This window comes from Pinus tabuliformis, chromosome 4_1 (genome assembly GCF_031772625.1).
Source record: "Pinus tabuliformis cultivar Carrire ecotype Pingquan chromosome 4_1, CPIR1, whole genome shotgun sequence".
Taxonomy (NCBI): domain Eukaryota; kingdom Viridiplantae; phylum Streptophyta; class Pinopsida; order Pinales; family Pinaceae; genus Pinus; species Pinus tabuliformis.
This window is the reverse complement of record NC_142303.1, coordinates 934,412,232-934,435,596: the sequence shown is the minus strand read 5'-3', so window position 1 is coordinate 934,435,596 and position 23,365 is coordinate 934,412,232. Positions and strand designations below refer to the sequence as shown.

At 36.4% G+C, this 23,365-nt stretch overlaps 1 protein-coding gene across 1 annotated transcript; it reads right to left on the bottom strand.

Moving 5' to 3' along the window:
* Positions 1–15,844: 15,844 nt before the first annotated feature.
* Positions 15,845–16,774, bottom strand: LOC149179209 (uncharacterized). The gene has a single exon (XM_089422383.1). It carries the CDS (start codon positions 16,772–16,774, stop codon positions 15,845–15,847), a length of 930 nt encoding a protein of 309 aa, XP_089278509.1.
* Positions 16,775–23,365: the final 6,591 nt, after the last annotated feature.

The window sequence follows — 23,365 nt, the reverse complement described above, 5'->3', positions numbered from 1 at the left end:
ACTCCCTATGAAGCAGTCTATGGTCAACTTCCACCTTCCCCTACTTCTTATCTCAAGGGGTGCTCCAAAGTACAAGCAGTGGATCAACTCCTACAACACCGCGCAACCATGCTCGCCCATCTTAGAGAGAATCTTCATCAAGCTCAGAACCGCATGAAGCAACAGGCTGACCAACATCGCTCGGAGCGCCAATTTCAAGAAGGGGATCAGGTCTTTTTGAGGCTGCAACCATATAAGCAAACATCACTCAAAGACAAGGGTTGTCAAAAGCTCTCTCCAAAATTCTACGAACCATACCAAGTACTTCAGCACATTGGATAAGTGGCTTACAAGTTGGCTTTGCCACCTACGGCAAAAATCCATCCAGTTTTCCATGTATCGTGCCTCAAGAAAGTGATTGGGAACAATTGCCGAGTTCAAACCAGTCTACCTGAATTGGACAAAGAAGGGTCAATCTGGCTTCAACCCAAACAGGTTCTAGATACACGAGAAAAGCACCTGCGTGGCCGCATGATTAAGGAAGTCCTCGGCAAATGGAAAGACACCTCTCCGGAAGATGCAACTTGGGAACCAGCCACTATTCTTCAGCAGTTTCTGCCGCTTCAGCCTTGAGGACAAGGCTAGTCTTAAGGGGGAGGGCATGTTAGGGTCCCACCCTAACCCCCTTATTTATGTCATGGGATCACGTCATAGTCAAGAGCCAATAAAGCCCATATTAATATTTGTAAGTGGTTAACCCGCAATTAATGACGGGACCACAGTTAGTTGCAAATGGGTCGTAGTATTAGATAGATGGTATTAATAAAACCCACGGTATTGGCCAGTGGTATTGCATGTATGAGTCATATATAAAGGATAGAGACTCCCTGCGAGGAGCATTGTGTCTTATTTTTGTAATCGAGCTCTGCTCTATTGGAGGTTGCCCCCTCGAAGAGGCATGTGAACATTGCTCTCTGAATAATAAAACCATTGCTATTTTGTGTTCTGGGTATCTTTTTCTTCGCATATTCTGTATTTGGGTATTATTTTGCAGGTTAAGAGCATAACACCACCCATTCTCCCTAGAATCTGCAAGTGGTTTCTGAACTTCTTCTTCTGCATCAGATTCAAGTCGATCAATTGAATGCAATGGATTGCAATCAACATGCCATGACTTGAATCGAAAAGTTTCCCAATTATGAACTATATCAACATCTTCTCGATGTATATCTTTATGGAAATCACAAAAGGCCTTGTACAATACCAAATCAAACCAACAAAATTCTACAAACTTGTTATCTTATCGATCAGATATTGAGTTAAATCAAGGAAACACATGTACAATATGATGAGGCTCATCAATGGGTAAATTATATGGACCTTAATGCACCTCCAGCTTACTAAAATCAACTTTTCTCATAATTCTTTACATGTTTTAATTATATTTTTCTTAATGAGAAGAGTAAAGATGAGATGTCATGTCTAGTGGTCTAATGTGCATTGATTATAGGTTTTGGAGCAAATTTTGGCTAATTAAAGTGTAGGAACTCGAATGAGACAAGCAAGAGGGATTATAGGAGATAGGATCTCCCTCCTTAACTCCTCACTCACTTGAAGATTCCTCAATCAAATCTCATCAGCTCAGAGTTGCAAGTAGCCGAGTCATGAGGATCATTGGCAGCCAAGCCAGTGACAGTTGAAGACCAGTTGATCTCGAGATTGGGAGCCAAGCCTCCCTAAATTTAAGGAAGTTGTTGGTAACTTCAATTGTATAAATAAAGAGGCCTAGAGCCTCATTAGGATTCATATTTTTTGTTCAAGATAGCTAAGCAACATTTTCGAGTTGAAGCATTGTAACTGAGCACTCTTGTGTATTTTTGATATTTTAATGAAAATGAGAAGCATTCCCTTGATCCAACACTGAGTTGACTCAGAGGGATGAAGCTCTTGGGTTAGGGCCCAACCCTAGCAGCAGAGGTTCCTCTTTTTGTAGATGTATGCTTAGATTATACTCATAGTTAGCTGTTGAACTAATTTTGGTGTTGTTTATTTGCAAGTATTGGTAGGGTTAATGAGTTTGCTTCCATTTGTGAATAGTTATAATAGTAACATCATAGTGACAAGAAGATATTCCAGAAAGGATGTCATTAAGTGGTTTCCACCTCATTTCTCCCTTTCCGGGTTCACGATTTGAGGAACACTTTCCATATAGCCCAAAAAATACGAAATTCTTGCTTTTCTACATAATCTAGGTTTTCTTGATAATTAGGTCATTATCTTTCAGTTTTGTAGGATAAGTTGCAATTGGAATTTATGATATCTTAGTTTTTGTATTGATTTCACATCACTTTTGTATTTATTTCAATCACTTCCATTCATGAACTTATCAAATAAATGGTAACAACTCTGTTTTCTTCCATTGAATAAACCCTTCTTGTTTATAGATGAATTTATGTATAAATGCAAACAATAATGTGTATTGTTGCAAGAGCTGCTACATTGCAGGGAGACATCATCTCATTAGCATCATCCAAACCATATCCACCCATGATTTCCAAAGTCACTAAGGTCTCAATTCGAATTCTTGTTTTATAAAGAAAATTGCCATTTCCATTGAGCAAATCCAACCATCTTAAAGCCTTTGCTTGATTTATAAGTAGTTTTTGCCACTCTTTATTCCTTGTTATCTCCTTATTCATCTTTCTCAAGCTCCATTCCACCTTCTAGACCACTCCCTAAGCTTTTGGCCTATTCCTGTAGTAAAATAGGGGATCCTGTAGGAGAACTAGTACATCCCGTAGGAAATCATGTAGCATCCTGTTTTGAGCCTGAATTGAGAAAAAACATCATTGAAGCTAGGATTAGGCCCCTACTTGACCTCAAATCCATCAAAACCAATATACCCCTCTTCCTCCACACCTGTCTCCCCTGCCAAAGAACAAGGAAAGATTAGCATTTACATTTATAAAGCACAAAGATTAAAAAATGAGTGCTTTTATATTTACTCATGCATGCAAAAATTAGTACTCTCTAGATCAGATTTCATGTTTAGATTAGTTAAAACCTCACATGTGACAAGTAGGGTTAAAATAAGATTCTTTTGCAAGGGAGGTGTGCTAATAAGTAGATAGAGGATTTCATGTTATTTTGCAAGTTTTTTTTCAATATTTCATTCTTGCAATTAGGCAGCATTTCCTTTCCCTCATTTAGAGTAAATTTCCCCTCTCCAGTTGGTAATCAGACTTCTTCTAGTCAATAGAAGGCTAGTTTGAGAAACCCTAGTGGTCTATTGGCCCAGATAAGCAGTGACAAGAGTAGACCAATTACATCTATTTGTTTATACAACACTGTCACCTCCAAGTTTGTACGAACCCTGGGTTGATGAAGTAAAGTTGGTAGCCCCATGAGTTACAACATCCTTGCTGCAATACTGGTGCTCATCACAATAACTCTATTCTTCCATTCTAACCATTTCTCCCCACATCGATGTTTGTCATATGACCATGACTTTCCAACATCTATCAATGCAAGTTGATCAATATGGGCAGGTCTCTTGGTATATGCATCAATAAGGGAATTATTATTGTTTGCATCATATGTGTCAGCCTGTACTTGTTTGAAAACTTTCCTACCAACATTTAGAACCACAAATCGATGACTACATTTAGAAAGTGGAAGCTCTAGAAGTAAATGCCATGTCTCTTATGCACATATATCCCCGCCAATAACCGTTTCACACAACAAACTCTTGTATGCATGTGTTTCTGGGTCATTTGGATTTTCAATAGAAGAAACATGCATCAACACATCATGGAATGTTTCTAATCATTTTTCAGATTTTGCTACATATTTTTCTATGTAATTAATGATAATGCACTTCAAAATAGTAGGTTGCAAATCCATATTCACCCTCCATGTCATCATGTTTCATGATTATGTGTATTCAATCTATCATCATTTCATCTTGGTTCATACTTATTTTCTCCATTCTCATCAACATAAAGTTTGGACTCATCACATAAATCCCATGGTGCCTTATATCAACATACCAATCTTCTTGCCTTCTTCCAAAGGCATGATCTCTCATTGCAAGTGATGTGATGCTCAACACAATTAAGAATTTCTTCATAATCAATCATAGGATCATATTGAAATATTTTTTTGTGTGTCCTTTAAGCAAGGATGATCATCAATATTGAGTCTAACCTAAATATTTCTTTGATGTCGATCACGTGGATTAATTGCATGTACACATCCATCAAAATATTCTTTTGCAAATATAACTTGCACTAGATCATCCCAGTTCAACTTGTCCATGTTAGCAGAATTTTTAAACCATAGAAATCCATGCACATGCGGATATTCACAATGTTTCCACTCATAACCACACCAATAATCTATATATTGATGAAAATGTTTGAAAATTTCATCTTAAAATATTGTGTGCCTTAAGTGCATATAGTTTGCTACAATATGAGGACTTTCAATTACATTTTGATGTCTACATTTCCTTGTTGCCCCTAGATCTGCAGGACATGTACGTTGCATTAATTGATGTAAATCTGACCATTACATATTTGGTGCACTTAATGTAAAGAATATTGTAGAACCCCAATCTATTGAAGCAAGTTAGATAACTCGGCGCGACACTTATTCCAATATGCGCATGTTCCTCCTAAGACAGTTCCAAACCACATCAAGCTTTCTCCAAGTCATGAATCTGGAATATTTTTGCAAATGTTCTCATAACTCCTTCATTGTTTTCAGTAGATCCATCATATTCTTCTTTACAAATACTACAAAGGAAGCTTGAACACGATGTCTCATGATGATATTGAGTAAAAAGTATATATATCATGGGTGTCTTTCAAACCAGCTATCATGATATCGGAGAAGATGTTTTTCATACTCATGAAGATGGACATGTCTCTCTTATACTTGCAACCAATCTGCTTCACCTTTTGGGAACAATGATGGAAATTCCATATCGAATAATCCCACAGTGTTATACTCATTGATTGGAGATGAACCAATGTCATGCCAACTAAGCACTTCCTCTACATTAGGTTGTTCCTCTGCATTAGGGTTATTTACCCAATCTCAAATAATATCAATCTCTCATTGAGCATTTGGAATCTTTGATGCAAATGAAGATGTATGTAAGCCATTTAATGCATCATCAATCCCTGGAACCCCTTCCAACATTGCAAATTTTGTGTCACTATCTATCTCTGGCAAAGTAACTGCATTAATCATATGTGATACATCTGTTGCGATTTTAGGTAATGCTTGAAGAACAATATTATCAACTTGAACTCCACGATAATATGGATCATTCTCAATCTTATAATATAATGCACACAATACAATTTATTTTCTAACAGTAAAATCATAACTTGATCCTTTTGCACCTTTTTTCCACACAACAATTATCAAATCCAAGTCTTTAATATGTTGGGGTAATTTCTTGGAAAGATTGGTAACCTCTTGTGGAAAACTAATGGTGTGTCCTCTATATTTGTATTGTCCACCTATTGAGTGCATAACCTGCAAAATTGGACTTGCATGTGCTATTAACATCTCTTCAACTTGTGTGAGCTCTGCAAGAACTTTAGGTTGTTCTCCTAGATTCATATGGTTAGCCTTTGAAAATTTATGATGACTTCCTTCTCTTTTACATCTCATGCACATTGGACCTATATTTGTCTTAAGTGATTTTCTCTTTGTTGTGCATTTTCTTCTATTCTTTATTGAGCTCTTCTTTGTCGATATGCTCTTTGATATTATCGTTTACGTTCTCTTCTCTTTTCTTCTTCTTGTGTAGTTGTCATTTCTGGAGATTTTCTCTATCAACATGCCCTGACTTGTTCATTTTGGTCTATCCTTTATTCTTCATGTTCTTCAGTTGTCACTGGTTTTTCCTTTCTTTGTTCATATATTCCTTGATATTCTCTTTGATGTGCTTTATCATTTGCTCTTTGTTATTCAATTTTCTTCTTTCTTGGATCTTCTCTTTGTTCATCATACATTCCTTCCAAATTTTCCATTTGTCGTTGTTGTTGTTGCCTAACATGTTCATGTGTTTGTCTTCTTATATCATCAACATGCACATTATCCATATCTTTTTTATGAGAGGACATGGTAGAGTCAATTAGTGTAACATAAAAATCAATGTATTGTCACAAATAAAAAAAAATTAATATCCGCTGGAATAAATGCTTAAAACCATGCATTTAATTTTGAAACAACATAATGCTGAAATCAATGCATTTAATTTAGATGTTAAATATTTCTAAAAGATCTAGATATCAACATAATGTTGAAATCAATGCATTTAATTTAGATGTCAAATATTTCTAAAAGATCTAGAAATCAACATAATGTTGAAATCAATGCATTTAATTCTTATGTTAAATATTTCTAAAAGATTTAGAAATTAACATAATGTTGAAATCAATGCATTTAATGTAAATGTTAAATATTTCTAAAATATTAAAACTAGTTTAAAAAAGATTAAAAACTAATTTAAAATCTATTTTACTAAGGATCAAAAATTAAATTTATGAAGTTAATTTACAAAAGATTAAAATATAAATTTAACACTGAGTAAAGATTAAACATTGTTAAAACTAATTTATAAAGGATTTTTTTTGTAAAGCCAACATAATTAGCTTTAAAGGTTTATAACTTTTCTCTCTTTGATATGCTATATGAGATCAAGATATTGGCATATCGTGTGAATACCGCTAAAGATGTTGATGAAAACCGAATGGTATTCAAGTTAATGCATCTTTGTCTCTAATGCACACAAAAATTATTTGATACACAAGTGAATAGTAAGAATAGTGGATGAAGGGCTCTTTTTATAGTTTGTAATGAAAAACCCATTGTTTCATATGAGAATCATCATGTAGTTTGTAATGAAAGGCCCATTTGTTTCAAAATGAGAATCATCATTTAAAGAGACACCAGTTCATTTTAAATATTCATTTGAACTAATTAAATGATTGATCTATCATAAATTTTATTTAGAAAATAATAAAAAAAAATTGTTATTTAAATATTATTTAATTATTATAAACTACCATTTTTATTTAAAATTTAGTTTAAAATTTTAAAATTGTAAAGTATAAATTTACTAAAGATTAAAAACTAAATTTAATAACACTAAATCTTAAGTTACCATCCATTTTTTAACAAAGAAAAAACCAAAGGTTTTTTATTATTATGTAAACTTTTAAATAAATATTTAAAAGAGAAAACATGTGTCTAAATTAAATCCCTCATGGATGAGATAATTTCTCCATTGGTTTCATAGAAGCTCATTTTGCATTTTGAAGTCAATGTTTTGGTAGTTTATTATTTTTACCATTCTTACTTGTAAGTTGCTTTATTTTATTTGTTTATATTATCTGTGGGAGTAGTTGGGAAAAATATTTGATGAATTTTCAAGTCAATGTTTTGGTAGTTTATTACTTTTACCATTTTTACTTGTTGGTCACATTATTTTATTTGTTTATATTATCTATGGAGTAGTTGAGAAAAATATTTGATGATTTTAAAATATATTTTTTTGTGGACAGTTAGTAAAATATTACATAAAAAATATTATTTTAGAGAATTACGGAGGCCCTAAAGCAGTTACCATTAAATACATTAATCTAAATAAAATTTTAATAAAGGCCAATTTGTTATGCATTTAAGAAACAGTATTGAAAAACTTTGAAGTTGACAATCCACGAATACCAAAACAAAAGAATCAATATCCACGCATAATTATCATACTTTCACTATCGTTTAAAAAAATCCAACATTTTCGTAATTGGCAACTAAATATTTGCAATGAATATTAAATTGAATCTAAACATTGGAATAAATTCGTTACAGCCCTGGGAAAGCATTTTCTGGGTGTCGTATTTAACCGTAATTAGCAAACATCTTTCAGCATCTCAGGCAAGATTTACCAGAATAATAACAACTCAAATAAAAATAACTCAGAAATATGCTCTTCAGAACAACAAAAATGCAAAAGAAGCACAACAATATTGCAAAATATTTCAGTTTGCTCAAAAAATTACACGTAAACTTAATAACAATATATAATTTAGAACTTTAATATGAGAGATAAGCTATGTGAACAAAACATCTGACATCTAATGCTCGTCCATCTGAGAGTTGTAAATCACTTCTATGCACAACAATATATAACATTAATTTTATTTATCTTAATTCAAAAATAAAATAAAAATTCTCGATTGATATTACTCATCAAAAACTTTTATTTTTTGTCAAATTAATCTTTTCAAAAGATATATATACCAACAAAGTGCTTTATAATATTAGCTAAATTATCTTTTTTTTCTCTGCAAATACTAAATTCTATTAACTGTAAGGCAAAATATTTTTACATAGTGTCGAGGCCTCAGGTGACATAGTTTGAGAGTGCTCAACAGAACAGAACTTCCCCCTTACAAACAAAAGTTGGGGAGACCAGTTACAAAGATCAAGAAACCAGATGAAAGACATAGAGAGTGACATATTTAGTTGAGAAAGAGAACTGAGCCACAGAAACACAAAATCAATGCAAACCAGAACAAAGTGTATCACCAAATCCCCAGCTCGAAGCCAAAAACAATAGGTCATGAATGTTGAAACCTGACTGTGAGCCTGAAACAGTAGCCGAAACAAAAAAATAAAGAGGCAGTCTGAGGTGGCGCTACCCCTCCTTTGCCTTGCCATGATTCTTCTCCTCAGCCAGACCTGCACCGCTAGTTCTCAAACTTTCATTGCCGCCCAAATCACTGCCAGGGATTGCCATGGAATGGCTTGCTTCACCTTGAGTCCCTTCCTCAGCAGCAGGTCCTGTATCTTCAAGGGGAGGAATATTTTTGAGAAATTCCTCCTGTCCAGACTTCTCACTTTTCCAATTCTCCAGGCTATCTTTGTCCATGGAATGCTCACTGCTTTGGGAAGGATCAGGAGCAATGCAGGCCAGAGGGGAGACCTGATTTTCCTCTTCCGAAAGAATAATGGTGATGTGAGCAGTAATAAGGGGCCTGTTCAAATTACTTTGAAATTTAAAGTGCGTGGTTTGGAAGGCATTGTTCGGAATAGGCTTGCGACCAGAGCTCAAAGGTGGCACAGCTTCGTGGACGGGGGGGGGGAATTGATGGGCGCCGGCTCAGTTTCCACAGCATGACCGACTGAGGGATGCAGGCTACTGTCACGACGCCCCCCTGAACGATGCCTCTTACCCGAACGAACCATAATGACAGACAGGTGGTAGGACGCAGAGAGATTATAGACAGAGACGACAGAACAGAGACGGTTGAGGCAAAAGGGATGCCAAACAGAATTCACAGAAAACACCCCAGACGACGACACAATACAACCAATGCGTAAATCCAGAACAGGGGAGAGCTTACCCTTGGTAATGTTGGCCTGGAGCTCGCGGCGGTGAACCAAAATCAGCCCATCACCAACAGCCTCCGCTAACCAGGTTCCGTTGCCGAGAGACTGAGCATAAGGCGTAATGAAAACGCTGAGGAACAGCATGATTATAACTGAGAGAATGTTGCGTCGAACAACGCGAGCCATTAATGCAGATCTGCTAACCGATCCTGCCTTAATACCTTCCTCCCGCTCGCATAAGGTTAAGTCTCGGGAAGCCACGCTGCTCTGCAGCTGGCAGTACCGGACTTTAATTCTCTGCATGAGATGCATTAAGGGTGATGGTGCCACCCGCATCCGGGGGTATTTCTTCGATCTCAGGCATTTCCTTCTGCACGAGATTATTGAAATCTAGGAGTTGAGATTCAGAAATTAAATTTGCGAGTGATCCAACATGTAGATGCCTCCCACATTCAACTCCCATATTAGCTAATAGGTCCGCAACTTTGTTCCCGTCCCTACGAATGTGTTTCAAGGAGACCGCTCTGTGGGAGGAAAACCAGCGCTCAATATGCAGTAGCCTTTGTGCCATTCTCCAATTGTTACTGACCTTGGAGGAGGGGGAGCCCTGTAGAATTTTCGAGACCATTTGGATGATGATTTGAGAGTCTCCCTCTATTATAAGAGGAAAGAGATTCTTATCTTGCGCTAAAAGTAGCCCCTGCCAAAGACCTTCTAACTCCGCTGAGTTATTGGTGTCCCACCCTTGTGAGCCTAAGAAGGTTAAGATATGAGCTCCCTTGTGATCTCTGAAGATCCCTCCAAAGCCAGAATTCCCTGGGTTACCCTTTGAGGCACCATCAAAGTTTAGCTTATACATGTTCATGGGGGGAGGGAACCATTTCGCCGTTGAGTGACCTCTCGGAGGCTTTGTTCCTTTGATCAGCTGTTCTTGCTTTCTGTGGAAGTTCCAATTATTCCATATTGATTGTTCCTGTGGGATAGTGGGGAAATCCTCTTGGTACCATGTCTTGAGAGATATGGTTTCTTCAATATTTTGATTGATGGTTTTCCATATGTCATCCAGCGATTTGGAGTGATTTTTGAAAATTCTACCATTTCTCTCCTTCCATATGGCCCACATAACAAATCCTGGGATGAGCTTCCAGAGAAAATTCAGGATCTTACTTTGAAAGGGGTGGGGGTCCCAGTTGCGCACAGTAGCAGTTATATCTCCATTGGCTCCTCCTTCTTTTTGACAACGGAAACTGATTTTTTGCCATAGCTTGTGTGCCAACGGACAGTGATACATGAGGTGTTCAATGGTTTCCTCTTCTTTTTTACAGTTGGGGCAAATGGAGGGTCCACAGAAGTTTCTTTTTCTCAGATTGTCCCATGTGAGAATCCTTTTGTGACAAAGGAGCCAAAGAAAGGTAGACACTTTCGGCCAGATGGAGGGATCCCATATTTTGCTCCAGAGCGAGTCCAGCCTCATTTGTTCCTTGATAAGTATATTGTAGGCCTCTCTTGTGGAGTAGGTTCCCTTTTCTTCATATCCCCATCTAAGAATGTCTTTTTCCTCAGAATACTGAATTTTCCTTTTCATTAATTCTGTATCCAGTGTTTGTTGGTCTTGCATCGACCCCTGTCTTATGATCTGAGTCGCTTTGAGCCACTCTCTGTAATCTTGGTGTGAGGAGTTGCACCAGAAATTTCTCACCGTATTTTGGGGGTGCATATCCTGTTCTAGAGGTGTATTTGGTGGGAAAAGGTCCCTGAGTTTGGGCAACTGTTGCCAGGAGTCGTCCCAAAACCTAGCATTATCACCATTCTTCACTTCCCAAAAGTTGTGCTGCTGTATGAGGTTCTTGTGCTGTTTGGCCGAGTTCCACATGATTGAGCCTGTGCTGGTCTCTGATATTCTGATTAGTTCCTCCCTTGGACAATTTCCCACATATTTAGCTGTCCATAACAAGGCCCAAGGGGTGAGAGGTTCCGAAAGCCATTTCCACCAGATTCGAGCCCCCATAACGACATTGCTGTGAGAGGGGTCCCTCAATCCAATACCGCCTCCTTTCTTTGGAAGACAAGTTGTTTCCCATTTAACAAGAGCCCACTTGTGCCTTGTTTTCGGGAAAAGTGTCTATTCAGAATGGCCCTATCCCACTGGGTTGTGACAGAGACCTCAGAAACAAACAGAGAAAACTACTCTTGTATTCTCCTTTATGAACTATAAACGAAGATGAATAGGATGAACCAACCTGTGTCTTGCGCTAGTCCTTTGATCCAATCTCTCTTCTCTTTGACAGCTTCCAGCTATCTGCTCCCTCACTTGCCCAGTGTCACCAAGTTCCTGCAAGTTCACAGAAGAAAGAAACTACACAAAGACATGGATTTATGTTCATAAAAAGCTTAGGATCAGATTTAAGCTAAACATACAAATATAACACACATCAATGATATACAAGCATGTAGGAGAAACTCAAATAGTTTTATTGATAAAACAAGAAGATCCAAGAGGAGTTACAACCGATGATTCCTGATCCAGCATCAACCTCCCAGCATAGAATCCCTTCTTCACCTCCAACAAAGCATAAATCACCCAATACTCTGATATCTATCTCAAAACCAACATCAATTCTCTGCAATCTACAAAATTCCAGCCTCTGGATCTCTTGGTGAGGGATCCATATATAGATGTATGCAGAGAGGATGAGTCAGCTCATGAATTGATTAGTGGCTTCTCTCTGTCAGTTCTTGCTTCCACTTGGAGACTGAGAGCCTCTTACTCATCACTGGTCGAATTCAGTGAGGCAAGTGTCATTGGAGAAGATTCTGGAAGCTTCCATTGTCTCTCCACCTCATGGAATGACTCTGCCACTTGTCATTTCCCGCTCAACGCACCCTGGTAGTGCATTCAAGTGCGTTGCAACGCACCTAGCCAGTGTATTTGGGTGCTTTGCAACGCAGCTAGCTAGTGGAGCATCTGAAATGATCCTGATTTGACTGGTTCTGAGCAGTTTCTGGTGGAGAACTTTTGGGAGAAGCTGTAATTTGTTGACCTTGTTTCTTTAGGAGCTGTAACAACACTTTTAGGGACTTAGGATCCCTTGGTTTATGGACATTTCATGCTTATAGCTGTAAGGCACAAAAATGTCTATAACATGTCTGAGTCCACTGCTACCCCAAAGAAACGATCTTTGGATAGTTTTGATTTCTTTAAGAACCCATTTGGGAGCCGCAAGGATGGAGAAGAGGTATAAAGGCATAGCTTGAAGGACAACTTTAATAAGGACAAGATGGCTAGCCATGTTAAGAGATCTGTGAGTCCAAGAGGAGAGCCGCATTTCCAGATTATCTAGGAGGGTTCTCCAGGAAGAGTGCTTTAAGCCAGAGGCTATGAGCGGAGCACCTAGATACGAGGAGGGAAGTTTAGCAGAAGAGAAGCCTAGGATGCATAAAATGGTTGACTGAGTGACTGAGGGGGTATGAAAGAAGAAGATTTGAGATTTGGAGTGATTGATGGAGGCACCAGAGGCTTCCGAGAAGTCCGTCAAAAGAGTTTTGAGCTGTCGAGCCTCTTGGACTGAGGGATGCCCAAAAAGCATATTATCATCAACAAATTGCTGATGAGTGAAAACATGGGAGTTGTGAAAGGAGAGGCCTTTGAGACGGAGAGATTGCTGAGCATGTCTGATACTTCGCCCTAAACCCTCCGCCATAATAACAAACAGGAAAGGGGAGAGGGGGTCTCCCTGCCTGATACCACGAGTAGGATGAAAGGTAGCAGAGGGTATGCCATTAATTAAAACAGAGAAGAAGGAGGATGAGATGAGGCTCATAATCCATCGAACCCAGGAAGCATCAAAACCAAAAGTTGTTAGGATCTTTTCAATATACTTCCAGCTTAGGCTATCAAAAGCTTTTGAAAGATCTAGTTTGAGTAGCATACCTGGCTTCTTGGAGATCTTCAGAGAATGAATTATTTCATGAGTAAGGATGATCCCATCCGTGATCTGCCTTCCCTCAACATATCCGGATTGCTCAGGTGAGATGATGAGTGGAAGCAGGAACTTGAGCCCAGAAGCTATGATTTTAGATACAATCTTATAGATTATGTTGCAGAGTGCTATCGGTCTGTACTTGTCAAGCTTGTGTTGGCATTATGGCTAAAGTTTTGTCCTTGATGGCAACGCATATAGGTGATGGATCACAGTACAACCAGTCAGTAGCAGAGATTGATGCTTAGCTCACAATAATGAAGAAAATAAGAAGTACGCAGGTACACAGTACAAAAGGCGCGGACCCACAGGAATATCATAGTTAAAGTGCGTACATACCCGCAGGTACACCATGTAAAAGGTGCGGACCCTAGTTCACGCACATTTATGCAGTGAAAAAGTATTCTCACGTGGGAATCCAATGGTGGACCATAGTATTTAGCCCGACGTATTTGATCCTATGGTTTGGTCAGTGGTATTGTTTTATATTATTATTATTGTTATTGAGCCCCATGTTTTTGGGCCCCTTGTATTGGTTATCTATGGTATTGATTCATGGTTTTAGCAAGAGCTTGCCTATATAAAGCAAAGGAGATCATTTGGCTAGATACTTGTGAAATTAGAAGATCTCAAAAGAAGCTAGATCTGAAATTCTTGTAATCGGTTTGTGAGAGAGAGCTGAATCTATATCAAGGAGAAATATGAGGATTACAAGTTGGATCTACTAATGGGTTGATATCTCCTCGGTGCATGTTCAGATCTGTAGATCTGACAGTCTGGGTTATCCCTGAAGTCTGGAAATTATCTATACCCGCAGGACCGCAAGTACAGTGAAGGAAAAGTGCGGAGGTACGCAGGCCCAGAAGCGCTGAAGGTGCGGAGGTTCGCAGGCCCAGAATTGCAGAAGGTGCGGAGGTACGCAGGCATTCCATTAGACACAGAGCGGAGGTGCGCAGGAAGTCCGTGAGGCACAGTGCGGGGGTACGCAGGAAAGCAGTTGGAAACAGTGCGGATGTACGCAGGTGGTCTATGGGTGAAGCTGCGGACTTTTCATGAAATCTATTTAGCTGCCCCTGTTTATTATTATTGTGTTATGGGTTTTGAAGTGATGTCTGGTATTATGTTCTGATAACAGCAGTGATTGATTGAATGATTATGATTAGCTTCAGTATTGATAGATGAATGGATCATGTTCATAATGACTTATCCTTATATGATCTGGTGAACTAGATCTGGTTGATAACTCTCATTGTATATGTATTGATCTGGTGATTGGGTGATTCAGAAGGTTGTTTGGTTATGAGCTTCAATGTTGTTGTTGGGTCCAATATGAAAATTGGATGAAATGTGGCCCTTCAGATTATGTGTTTTGCTTCAGTGTATCCAGTCTGAAAATTGATGAAACGTGGTACCTGGAGGAGAGAATATTGTAGGCCAGCACCTACGTACTAGTATCTAAGCTAGTACAAGAGCTAGAGGAAATCTTTGGAGCATTGTAGCAGGTAGCAGCCTGCGTACTAGTAAATGGATCGGCTAGTACAAGAGCAAAGGGGGTTGTAGCTCCCATACTGGTATAAGACTGCACCAGTACAAAATATTGTAAAAGGATTTTCTTATTAAGAAGAAGATTGAGATGACTTGCAACAGGTGGTTTTCTCCCGCATTGGGTTTCCACCTTATATCATGGTGCTCATGTGTGTGCCTTATGTGTGATGATCTATTCTATGTTACTGCATCTGTTAACTGATAATATGGTTGATAATGTTCTAATGCACTCATTGAAGATCAATTAACTTAATCATAAGAAGTTGTGGAAGTAGAATATATGAATCAGAGTTTGGAAATGAAAAAAGTTTTATTGACTTGATAATACTGATTCACCCCCCCCCCCCCCCTCTCAGTATTATTTCCAACAGCTTGCTTGGCTGATCCACCTTGGGGACCAGGGCTATGAAAGTAGCATTTACCCCTGGAAACATCCATCGAAGAGAGCGAGACTCTTCAACCACCTGCCAGACCTCCATCTTGATTAGGTCCCAGAAGTTATGGAAGAAATTAGAGGTGAATCCATCCGGGCCTGGGGCTTTGCCGGCTTTTAGTTGTCATACTGCAAGTTCCACTTCTTGGAGATCAACAGGCTTGAGGAGCATTTGATTATGCTCTTCTATGATAAGTTTGGGAATATTGTGGGTAATTTTCTCTATGGCCTGAGATCTGTCCTTGTTTGGCTCTCTGTGCACCTGCTTGAAATAATTTAAAAGTTCAGTCTCTATTTCTTCATGCTTTTCCACTCTGATGCCCTGCTCGTTTTGAATATGAGTTATATTGTTATGCATCCTGCGCTGGATTGTAGTGCTATGAAATAATTTAGTGTTTTTCTCTCCATCTTTGAGCCACCTGATCCTTGATTTTTGCCGCCACAACGTTTCTTCCTGCTTTTCCTTTTCTGCTAGTTGCATTTCAAGGGTTTTTTCCTATTCTGATAGGTACTCTGATCTGCCAGTTGTGATGACCTTTTGCTGTGTCTGCTTCATTTCCAACTCAATGTTTACTTTCCCCTGAAAGATATTGCCAAATGAAGTGTGATTCCAATGCTTGATCTTACCTTTTAGGTGCTTGAGCTTTTGTTGGAATTGGAACATTTTTGAGCCTGGAGGAGGATGGAAGCTTTTCCATTCTGTATTGATTAATTTGTGGAAGTCCGGATGGGTCAACCAGAAGGCTTCAAAGCGGAAAGGCCTGCGGATATTGTTTCCCGGACGAGACCACTGGAGGGAAATGGGCCAGTGATCAGAACCCGAGAAGGGCAGGATGGAGGCTGCAAAATCACCCCCAAGATGAATGGCATTATCTGAGAGTAAAAACCTATCCAACCGAGAAGCGATTTGCTGGTTCCCTGCTCGTCTGTTGTTCCAAGTAAATACTCCATTATTGAAAGGGAGGTCGATAAGCCAGTTATTCTGGATGAAGTCCTTCAAGAGCGACCCTTCCTGAGAACTTCTGCATCTGCCCCCTCTCTTTTCTTCCAGTCTTGTGATCATATTGAAGTCGCCTCCTGCGATCCATAATGGGTGCAATCTGTTATGGTTGAGAGCAGAAATGGAGTTTAGGATATCCGCTTTTCGAGATGTATCCTGTGGGAAATAAACATTAGTTAAGAGCCCATGTTGGTTTGTGCCTATGATATGAAAAATTGCTTGGAGGAAATTCCTGTGTGCATGGAAGTTGTTGAGCGTGATAGCTCTTGAGTCCCATATAATGGCTAGGCCTCCCGAGGCACCATCCGCATCTACTGCTATGTTATGACTCCCGGGCCAGAATTTAGCAGCTAGTCTATCAAATGCATTAGAATCGCATTTTGTCTCTTGCAAGAATAAAACTTGAGGGTTTTCTTGCTTTATCATGTTTTTAAGAATTCGGGTTTTCCTTGGGCCATTTAGCCCTCTTATATTCCAAGAGATTAACTTCATTGGGAAAGAGTGTTTTCAGGACGGTAGTACTTGGTTAACTTGGCATACCTGCCGGATTCCACTAAAATTTGACCTACCTTGATTGTTCTCTGTAGAATGGTTTTCCTTCCTCGCTTTTTGATATCTTTGGCTATGAATCGACCATCCCATGGACCTCCTGTCTGTATACCCAAAGATTTCTGCCTCTACGCCCGAGATAACACTTCTTCCAGGTTCTTAAGTTGTCCTGCCGGAATGTTGTCGAAGTTGTTTGTTGTGCAGGCTTTTTCTAGACCGGGAAGGTCCAGATCCCCAATGTCTATTGTTTCTGTTTCTTCCTCCATAAATTGAGAGTAATCTGATTCTTCCATCGGTTCCTCTTCTAGGCTAGCATTTGGGTTTGGAATCTCCAACTGCATGGCTTGAGTATTCCATAATGTTTCTTTTTGCTTGTCTGAGGTAGAAGCCTCCTTACCTTGAGTATCTGCTTGTGACATTGTGGGTTTTCCCTTCTTTGAGTGGTCGTCGCTCATTGTCTCTAGCTCCAGTGGATTCATTTGCATTTCCGGCTGGTTAGCTAAGACACCAAAACTATTGCTTGTTGAGGGCCCAGGTTGACTGGTTTGTACTACCTTTGGTTTTGGAGCATGTTTCTTGTGGGCTTTCCGGCGATTTGTGACCTTGATGAAGCCACCTGCTTCAGAGGCTTCCGGATCAGAGGCAGGAGAGGGTTTCTGCGTTAGAGGGCAGTCTCTGAATAAATGCCCAAGGGCATGACATCTTCGACATCGAAAGGGCACATGTTCATAGTCAATCGTCTGAATCCATTCAATGTCAAAGTGAGAAATGCTTACCGCATCTGGAAGAGCCTGATTTAGATTCATATATACGCAGATTCTGGCATAAGAAGTGTATCTGCATGTTTTCGTTTCCTCTGCAATTTTGACAAACTCACCCAGGGTGTTTCCTATCGCCTGTAGGGAGTCTTCCTCCCAGTATTCCACTGGAAGCGAGTATAAGCGGATCCACACCGGAGCCCAGCTGAGGTCCTCCTTATCTGGGTTGAAGCGTTCCACCCATCCTCTGAGAAATAGACCAGCTGCATTGAAGAAATAGGGCCCGCCGTCAAGAACCCTATTTCTGTCCTCCAAGCAGTTGAAGATAGCAGTGAAGAACCCTTTCGGTCCCAGCTGCAGGGTGATATGTCCCTTAGGGTGCCATTTCGCGTTTATCCAGCCTCTTAAAGCTTTTTCAGTTGGCCATAGACCGATGAATTTCCCTATTAAAGCATGATCTTTCATGAACTGGATCCTTGCGTCGATTCGATGGCCTGGTAGTTCTACCCTTGGGCGTACAGAGGCCACTGGTTTGCATGTAGCAGAGCGTACTTCTGGTGACTTTTCATCTTGTTTCGCCTGTTGGCTTTCCGGATCTTCATTCTTCTCATTCTGATTTATAGCTCCCTTTCCTTCCTCATTCAAAAACTGTTCATTGTCGTTTTGTGGGGGAGGTTCATCGCCCTCCCCCGGCAGGGGCTCCATGAGGTCGTGTACCCTCAGTCCAGTGTAGAAATGGACCTGAATCCGTCAGAGATTGCAGGTATGCTGCAGATTTGCAAAGCCTGCCGTCGTTACAGATGTTCAAACCCTAGACTACAAAGCCAGTTCAATTAATTTATATAGTTAAAACACCTAGCTAAATTATCTTAATTCAAAAATAAAATAAAAATTCTCCATTGATATTACTCATCAAAAACTTTTATTTTTTGTCAAATTAACCTTTTCAAAAGATATATATACTGACAAAGTGCTTTGTAATATTAGCTAAATTATCTTAATTCAAAAATAAAATAAAAATTCTTGATTGATATTACTCATCAAAAACTTTTATTTTTTTGTTAAATCAACCTTTTCAAAAGATATATATACCGACAAAGTGCTTTGTAATATTAGCTAAATTATCTTAATTCGAAAATAAAATAAAAATTCTTGATTGATATTACTCATCAAAAACTTTTATTTTTTTGTCAAATTAACCTTTTCAAAAGATATTTATACTTACAAAGTGCTTTGTAATATTAGCTAAATTATCTTAATTCAAAAATAAAATAAAAATTCTCGATTGATATTACTCATCAAAAGCTTTTATTTTTTGTCAAATTAACCTTTTCAAAAAATATGAATACCGACAAAGTGCTTTGTAATATTAGCTAAATTATCTTAATTCAAAAATAAAATAAAAATTCTCGATTGATATTACTCATCAAAAACTTTTATTTTTTGTCAAATTAACCTTTTCAAAAAAAGTGCTTTGTAATATTGGCTAACTTATAAACCATATACAACATTAAATTTAATTATTTTAATTTCAGATTATTTATTTTTTCAAATTAGATTAATTCTAGTTATTAGCTAAATTATAAACCATATACAACATTAAATTTAATTATCCTAATTTCAGATTATTTATTTTTTCAAATTCTATTAATTCTAGTTTGATGTTGCCCAGTCAAATAGTTTTGGTCTCTATCAAGTTGAGCTTTGCAAATTGATGTGGATATATACAACATCAAAGTTCTTTGCAATGTTAGCTAAATTATAAAATACATTTGGATATACACACCAACAAAGTGCATTGTAATGTGAGCTAAATTATAAAAATATGTACTCTTTAATGTTAGCTAAATTAAAGACAATATCATATTTCCTCTTATCTTAAATGCTCCTCAATCACATGACAATGTCGTTGTGATGTGACACTCCATTGGAAGTGGTACCTCTCATCCAAACTCAATCACATCACAGTGTTGTTGTGATGTGACACTCCATTGAAAGTGGTACCTCGTGAGCCATTCACGTTCTACACTAGTCCAAGAGTAATTGCAAATGTATGGTCCTCTACTTATGAAAGTCAAGGAATATTTTGGAATATAGTAAGTGCCAAAACGAAGTAGTCCAAGGACTCCGTTAAAAATTGAAATATGTAAATTTGTGTCGCATTGTGATTATGAAAAGATGAGATAAATAATCATTAATAAGCAGCCAAATAATTAATTTTATGATTATAATAAATTAATTATGTAGCATGTTTATTAAATATGCAACAATTTTTTTTGTATGTTTGAATTTTGTAATTTAGATTATTATTTAAGATCTTGGTGAATAATAATGTATTTGCTACATGTACATTTAACTTATTTCGTTATATAAATATATGTAACTTATTTCGTTAAATACATTCAGGTAAATATATAGACACTTATTATTTTAATAATCTATTTCTACATATTATTCTGTTAAATTTATAACAAAAGATAATAATTATTTAAAATAATTAAACTATCAAATTATAAACTATATCTATTATGTTAGATTTGAGACTTTTGTGATCTATATTGTAGATAAATATCTTTTGGATTAATCACATCATTACGATTTGGTCGAAGTTTCAAACCAACTAATGTGGTTTATCCTTATGACAAGGTGAAAAAATCATACAATCTTCATGAATAAATAGTAAGGATGCATCATTGTCCAAGGTCAACGGATTGAAAACTAGCCATTGGAGATTAGTTAAACATGTAAATCATTTTATTTTTATTTTTATTTTTAACTAATCTCCAATGGCTAGTTTTCAACGACCTTGGGCAATGATGCATCCTTGCTATGTATTCATGAAGATTGTATGATTTTTTCACATTGTCATGAGGATGAACCACATTAGTTGGTTCGAAACATCGAACAAATCCTAATGATGTGATTAATCCGAAAGACATTTATCTACATACCTATTATCTTTTCAAATCTTATTTATTTAACTTTAGCCTTTGACATAAATCCTCTTTTAAATGGAATAAAAAGTAAGCATAACCAATTATATCCCAATATTTTGTAAGAAGCATTTCATTGATTTACACCATCTATTTAAACGAAATTAACTTACTTAAATTGTTAGAGAAGGTAGAAATTGGTTCACCTTTTCCAATGTTTATAGTTCCTATCCTAAATCCTAATGGGACCTTTTCCAATGTTTATAGTTCCTATCCTAATTCCTAATGGGAAAGACAGACTTGCTATATATATTATTAGACAAGTTATATAAGATAAATAATTAATAAATTGTTATTTATAAAATATAGGTAATTTAATAAATTAATCACAACTTTTCATTAAATTATGATAATGAAGAATATTATTTTTTACATATATGGAACCTACACATAATATTTGTGAAAAAAATTCTAAAATTTGGTACCCTCTTTCTAATATAGATGGTTCTATCCACATTATAAAACAAATTTCCTTAAATTACATAATAAGATTTGCCAAAAATCAATATATATAAGAATACTTTTAAAAATGGTATGATTAGGCTTGTTGGGTCATGTTTTTCCATGCAAAATCATGTTTCTAATTGTTAGAATTACAAATTTTAATTGTTGAGATTGCATAATCTAGACGTAATAAGAATTTTTTGGAGCATTGAATCCATTTTTATGGTAATTAGTGTAAATCCTTTTTTTTTGGGTTGTCATATGTATATGTATATGTATATGTATATGTATATGTATATATATATATATATATATATATATATATATATATATATATATATATATATATATATATATTATTTTTTGTCACATGTTGTTACAAGACAAATATCACCCATGTTAGGATGTAAAGCATATGCCTACGCTAAGAGTCCAACATTTTTTTTTATTTGTTGTCAATTAATTAAAAACAATCATTTTTTTAAGTATGTTAATAATTTTTTCCATAAGAAAAAAAAAACCATTATATTCATGGCTTGTTTGCCACATTTTTCCATCCATAATCATGTTACTAATGGCTAGAATCACAGATTTTAATTATTGAGACTGCATAATCTAGATGTAATAAGAATTGTTTAGAGTGTTGAATCCATTTTATTTTTTGTTTATTTATTTTGTTGTTATTAGGAACATGTATACATGCATAATTTTTTTTATTTTTTATTTTTTATTTTTTTGTCACACGTTGTTACAAGACAACATCTCCCATGTTGGGATGTAAAGTGGGATGTAAAGCATCTCGCTACTCTCAATATAATCACCACAAATAAGAGTCCAACATTTTTTTGTTTGTTGTCAATTAATTAAAAACAATCATTTTTCTAACTTTTCTAATTTTGTTAATATTTTCTTCCATAAGAAAAAAAAGAAACATTATATTCATGGCTTATTCAGTCATGTTTTTCCATGCAAAATCATGTTAATAATTGTTAGAATCACAAATTTTAATTGTTGAGGTTGCATAATATAGATGTAATAAGAATTTTTTAGAGTGTTGAATCCATTTTTATAGTAATTGGTCTAAAACCATTTATTTTTTTGTTTATTTATTTTGTTGTTATCATCAACATGTATACATACATTTAAAAAAAAAAATGTTTATTTATTTTTTTGTTGTCACATATTGCTACAACACAACATCTCCCATGTTGGGATTTAAAGCATCATATCCCATGCTGGGATGTAAAGCATCTGGCTACTGTCAATATAATCACCACAAATAAGTCCAACATTTTTTTCGTTTGTTGTCAATTAATTAAAAACAATCATTTTTCTAATTTCTTTAATAATTTTTTCCATAAGAAAAAAACCATTATATTCATGCCAATTGAATATATATATATATATATATATATATATATATATATATATATATATATATATATATATATATATATATATATAGATATATATATATATATATATATATACATACATACATACTTGTCCATTCCTTTTAGATCTTAGCCATATCTAATCCTATAAAAAAATATGTATAGGATTACTAAACATCAACAAAACTTTTGTATATTGGAGAGGACCTCTTCATTACATTATACAAAATGGAAACATTTCTTCCTTGAAAACCTGCTTGTATATTTCATTTCTTTCTAAAAACATTTCATGAGAAAACGTGTTGAAGAGTATTGTGAAAATGAAAAAGAAGTGGGAATAAGAGAGATCAAAAACTTAGAAGTGGATAATCATTTGATCCACTTCTCCTTCATCTAGAAATTTTGAAATACAAAAGGACACTATAGGCATCTTCAACGCTTCTTTTGAGGGGGCATTTTCCTTCTTATTTAATTCAATGAGAACATGAGTGAAGGAGTTCCATTCAAAGGACTCTAGAGCTTCTTTGATGTCCTAAAGAAAGGGCTAAAGAAAACATTCTCAACAACCACCCTATTGTTTTCCCAATCAACAACCAATTTTGAATCTCCCATAACTTCTAATTTCTTAAAATGTTTATGAGTAGCAACAATAACATCGTACAAAAAGCAATAAAATCTACCTTGTTATTTGATCCCCTCCATAGGGATTATCTTACCTAAAAGAAGTGATTATGTGATAAAAATAATAACACATCGACTCTACATATGGGAGGTTGACCTTAAGCGAAGTCATCGAAATATCCCCATGGAATTGTCATATCAATTTGAGGTTCAACAAGAACTCTATTTGGTTTGAACTTTGGATTTATCTTATGCTCC